The sequence below is a fragment of the Colobus angolensis genome, unplaced genomic scaffold (genome assembly GCF_000951035.1).
Source record: "Colobus angolensis palliatus isolate OR3802 unplaced genomic scaffold, Cang.pa_1.0 Scaffold210, whole genome shotgun sequence".
Taxonomy (NCBI): Eukaryota; Metazoa; Chordata; class Mammalia; order Primates; family Cercopithecidae; genus Colobus; species Colobus angolensis.
Window position 1 is genome coordinate 3,525,084 of NW_012115267.1, and position 5,562 is coordinate 3,530,645.

Sequence of the window (5,562 nt, forward strand, 5' to 3'; positions counted from 1 at the left end):
TCACCTGTATTTACAGCTGCTCCCCATTGCTCACCTGAGCTCTGCCTCCTGTCAGATCAGCTGCAGCATTAGAGTCTCACAGAAGTGAAAAATCCTATTGTGAACTGCACATGCGAGGGATCTGGGTTGCACACTCCTTATGAGAATCTAATGCCTGATGATCTGTCACTAGATGGGATCATCTAGTTGCAGGAAAACAACCTCAGGGCTCCCACTGATTCTAGATTATGGTGAGTTGTATAATTATTTTTTTATATATTACAATGCAATAATAATAGAAGTAAAGTGCACAATAAATGGAATGTGCTTGAATCATCCCGAAACCACCCCGCTTCCTCCCAGTCTATGGAAAATTGTCTTCCACAAAACTGGTCCCTGGTGCTAAAAAGGTTGGGGACCACTGGTTTAAAACATTAAATTAAGTTTTAATGTAGCAAAGAACAAAAAGTTCATTGATAAGCTTTCAGATTCCACATCACAACTAACCTTTAAGAAGACCGATGCATTGAGTTTTGGAGTGGTAGCAAAGATGAACTTCCAGAATTATTTGAAAAAATGAATAAAATACCATTTCCTCTTTTCACTGCTTTGCTGTGTTTGGATTTTTTTTCAATTAGAGAAACAAATTGCAGAAGCAGATATGAAAATCCAGGGTTTTTTTGTTTTTTATTTTAATCAAAGAGAAGTATAAAGTTTAAAATAATGGCACTCCTTCCACTGAATATTTTTTGTATTGGAAAACAGGTTTTGTTTTGTTTTGTTTTTTTTGAGATGTAACCTTGCTCTGTTTACCAGGCTGGGGTGGAGTACAGAGGCACCATCTCGGCTCACTGCAACCTCCACATCCCTGGTTCAAGCAATTCTTCTGTCTCAGGCTCCTGAAAATAGTTATTTTAATGATGTTTATGTTAACATGTTTATTGTTTTTAAATGAATTAATAAAGATGTTAAACATTTATTTGTTTTGCTTTCTAACACTAAATATTAATAGATACAACCAACATAAACAGTAACTTTTTGAAGTTCTCCATTTTTAAGAGTATAAAGGAGTTATATATATAGACCGTAATTTTTTGATCCATAGACCAAATATATAGACCATAATATACAGACTCTATTTTTTTGGTCTTTATGTAGATATGAAACATAGATATGAAACATAGATATATGTAAAGACCAAAAAATTAGAGAACTTCTGCCTTAAGAATATTAAGTTTAACTTGGCAGGATCAACAAGAAAAGCTACATGCTGTAGATGGTTGGAGGGTTTTTAAATTATTTTTGTTTATAATACCTATGTATTAAAGTGATTCTGTAATAGAGGCAGTATTGCTGCACGGTGGTTAAGAACTAGGTTTTCTAGGGGAGTGGTGCTTGTGGTAGTACCGTTAAGCACTCACCAGCTTGTGGCATATAAACAGCAAAAAATGTTAGCTACTCATAATAGTGAATTAAGAAGAACCAACTCCGCTTCGAACTCTCCATGTTGTTGAACCGAACTTCACATTCATTTAACAATTGGTTGGGTGCCTCCTTCATGCTTTCCCTTCGTGGAGAAAGTGATGAATACAGTTGTACGTGTTTTGTATCTTCAGGGTTTGCTCTTCCCCCGCAGCTCCCGTCTTTTCCATTTTTTAATTAAAAAAAAACCCCTTTTTAACTGTGACCGTTCATTATTTTGCTTTCGGGAATTGGAATTGTCTTTCAGTCTCGAATATTCTGGGAAATGTTGTCTCTGGGCTTCCTCAATATCCCTTTGCACTTGCTGAAATAAGTGACTTTAAGAATCCAAGTTCTTACCTGGGTTCAGGTGTCAGCAGCGGCTCCACTTAGCATTCCTCTAAGGTCTGCTTGAGGAAAAGCTGAGGCCTTTCCCATCATGTGGCCCATCCTGGACGCCTGCCTCATCACTTCGGGCCTGTGCAGTGAAAGCAGAGATGTGCCCACGGTGAGAAGGTTCTCTTCTGCTCACTTATTTGAGAACATTAGCTGGGGTGAAGGGCCTCAGGTGTCTTTTAGATGCTGGACACCTGGTGGGTCCAGTCACTGACCCACAGAAGCCACCAGGCAGCTTCCACCTGTCTTGTTTTGGAGTACTAAAAAGCAAAACCTTCATGACCCAGAAAGGTATGAGAAGGTATGTGTTTTGAAAAGACATTATTTTCCTTTTGTTTCCTGTAATTTGGGTTTTGGTATGATTAGGGATTGCAAGAAAGCTGCTGCTACTTCTGGCATTTAACTTGGAGTGACCGTCTTAAATCTGCTTGAGGCACTGAGTACCTTCCTGTGAGCTTATATCTTACAGGAAATGTCTCTAACTGTGGTTTACTTTTTCTCCCTTTATCATGCAAAATAGAAGATGCTTGAGGGGATGGGACACCTGAGTTGGCTTTGAAGCTCACCTGCTTTTTCTGTTGGAAGAGAGCTTCCTCTTCCAGCGGGTGAGAAAGAGGCCACACGTCAGTGTGTAGCGTGTGATAGGCCAGCCGGTAGGGAGGCTGGGGGGTTTGCTGTTAGAACCAGCAAAGCAAGCTGGGCAGCTACTCTCAAGACATGCCTGCCTGGGTATTGGGGACAGGTTGAGGAACATGGCAGTCTCAAGCCATATGTGACTGGACTGTCTTGACCTCTCAGGCCAGGGCTGATTTCATGGTCAGCTGGTACTAAAGCTGCTGAGGAGGAGGAGCTAGACTAAATTAAATTATGTGATCTCTGAAACAATAAGAAAATGGCTTTTCTATGTGACCCTTTCTACAGAGATGATGGAAAAACAAAAATCCTTCCCAGCTTACTAAATATTGCTACGGGCCTTTTTATCTTAACCCTCTGCTTTTCTAGGCTGGTTCATTGTAACATGTGAGTGTTAATGCAAGTTTTATAGGGCACTTTGTATTTAATATTTAATCTGGGACCCATTCATATCCTCAGATGTTGTGTGGACAAGTTGATAACAGTTGTAGTCAAGACTTAAAGCCTTTGCTAGGATCCAGCGACTGTCTCTGTGGTGTGCAGGTTCTCCGTGCAGTCACCGCCGCTGTTGCATTAGATCCCAGCTGGTGTCAGCATTGTGCGGTGTCAGTTCTGAATCTCAGTTCGGCCTTTGTTTGGCCGGACTTTGTGTGAGCAACACTTTATCCCTTCATCACAGGGCCTGGCTCACAGGAGGCCCTTGACTGGCTTCCTATCGGCGAACTCAGCAGTCTCTTTAGTTCGATTCCTGAATCTAAAAGCGTAGCTTTGCTCATTCGCTGGCAATCTTCGTGTTCATTTCCGTTGAAGAGTTTGTTTTGAAGAGCTGGAGCCATAAAAGGTCACATCATTAACTCTGCTCCTTTTTTCTCACAAGGTATTTGAAAAGAAAATGCTGTTCATTCGGATGCTGAGGCGAGTGGGGCAGAGCCCAGCCTGTGGCCGTTGGGCACCTGTCCTGCCGGTCCGCTTTCTGGGCGTCTCTCCTCGGCAAATTCCAGCAGATGCTAACTTCCACTCTGTGTCTTTCCCTGGCACAGACCATCCGCGAGTCTTAATTACAGGTTAGTTTTTCTTTTCTTTTTTCTGCTTCCATGGCTTGATTCTTTCCTGTGCTATGTGTCTGTGCCTTTGTTTTGAGAATGTGTAATGTGCCATCTGAAACATACTGCCTGTCTCTGGAGCCGATAATGCAGCAAAAACAGGCTTGGCCTGATGGCAGCCTCTGGATTTACTGTCTGTACTGTGAAAAGGATTTCAGAATGAGGCATTTTATAATACAAAGTTTTAAATTAGAGCAGCTGACCTTGTTGATCAGACACTGCCTTTTTCACCATTGGCTTGTTTGTTTGCTTTTTAGAATTTTGCAAATCCAAATCCTTATTTCATCACTGTTCCCAGCACTTGGTTTTTCCTGCCACAACTTTTATTGTTGTTCAAAGGAATCTAGGAACCTGGGGGCCAAACAGCTGCTCTGGAACTTGGTTCCCTTCCATATTAGGATCAGTCTGGGGAGCGAAGGCTAGTGGACAGGAAGGTGCCGGGGCTGGAACATTGATTCTGGTGTTAGGCACGCTGTTCCTTGGCCAGACTCCTGAACCTAAACTCAGAGTCCTTAATCCCAAACTGTTACTGCACATTTGCGTGTTGGAAATAGAGAAGGTAAGTTAGCGTCTGGCCAAGGGACTTGTTGCCGCAGCACTCACTGTTGCCCTTGAGCTCATCGTTGCCAGTGACTCGCTCCCTGAACCTCCTCACCTCAAATATGTTTGGCCCCTGATTTTGTATCCTTCTCACTCCAGACTTTACTCTGTCACTTCCAGCCAGCCCAAGCCTACCTCCAGTTTGATGGACATGTTTTACTTCTTTCTCTTTCTTGCCAGGCTTTTTTCCCTTGGTTTTACAGCATTATCCTTCTCATTTTCATGTGCGTGCGTGCGTGTGGCGCGTGTGCCCTTTTACTGCCTTCTCCACTTCTGATGCTGAAATAAGTTTCAAGCTTAGTAGATTTCCCTCTGTGCCTTTCTTCAGATTCACCCATCTTGTTGTCCAAGTGTTTTATTCCCTCTCACCTCCACTAATGATGCATCTTTTACGGTGTCCTGATTTTATTCCCAAGTTAACAAATGCTTACAGGAAGTCCCACTTTTATATCTTCCTGCCTCATCAGTTTCTCTCAAATGAAATGGACTGTTGTCCTTTCCCAAATGTGCTCCTAGCCCACTGGCCTCCTGTTTCTATCAATGGCATGTTTAATCCTTCAAACTGGAAGCTGTACTATTCATTTTAACTTTCTCAATGGCACCTTATTGATTCAGTTGTCTGTCCCTTTTCCAAATGACTTCTTGGTTTCTCCCTGCCTCTTTGCCCTTTCATATCCCAGTCCACTTCTAATGGAGGATGGGATTCTGCCTCATCCTGCCAGAGGTGGATAGGAATCTGTTCATACTGGTTTTGAATGATTTTGTCAGCCATAGCAGACAAGCTTCAAAGTTCATCAAAGTAATGAAGGCCAGGATTGACTTCCTGCCCCAAGAAATTCCAGACCTGTGCCTGGCTTTCATGAGATTTTCCTCTTCTTACGCCCTTGCTTCTCCTCTTTGTCAGAACCACTCCATGCTGGTGAGAGTGTTGTCTCTGAAACCAATATTACCTGTATTGGTCTCTGTCCTAGCCTGGGGGAGATTATTGCATTTCTAAGTGCTGTACCACGTTCCTGGGAAGATTGGAAGTAAGCAGCAGTTGTATCAGCTCAACCTAGGACTTACGTAGTTAGCTAAGACTGAAAACTAGTCTCACTCAGTTATTACATTCTGGGAATAATTGAACTGGTTAGATTTGCATTAAAGCTTCACTTTTTTTTTTCTTCTTCATCTAGGGGGTCTTGGCCAGCTGGGAGTGGGGCTTGCTAATCTTTTGAGGTAAGAGCCCTAAAAACTTGAAATTTAAAGTCTGAGTTCTTAAGTATATGGAGCTCATCTGTGATGCTTTTAAATGACTTTTCTCTCCTCTTGCTCCTTACCATTGTTAAAATATATCTAAATAACTGCTATATATAGATATACATAGATATTTATAGATCTATATATAAAT

At 42.0% G+C, this 5,562-nt stretch overlaps 1 protein-coding gene across 1 annotated transcript in view; it reads left to right on the plus strand.

Moving 5' to 3' along the window:
* Positions 1-3,361: 3,361 nt before the first annotated feature.
* Positions 3,362-5,562, plus strand: part of LOC105512386 (L-threonine 3-dehydrogenase, mitochondrial) — a 9,040-nt gene continuing 6,839 nt past the window's right edge. The window contains exons 1-2 of the mRNA XM_011942821.1: positions 3,362-3,533; positions 5,348-5,390. Coding sequence (XP_011798211.1) covers positions 3,362-3,533; positions 5,348-5,390 — 215 coding nt within the window. The remainder of the gene's footprint in view (positions 3,534-5,347; positions 5,391-5,562) is intronic.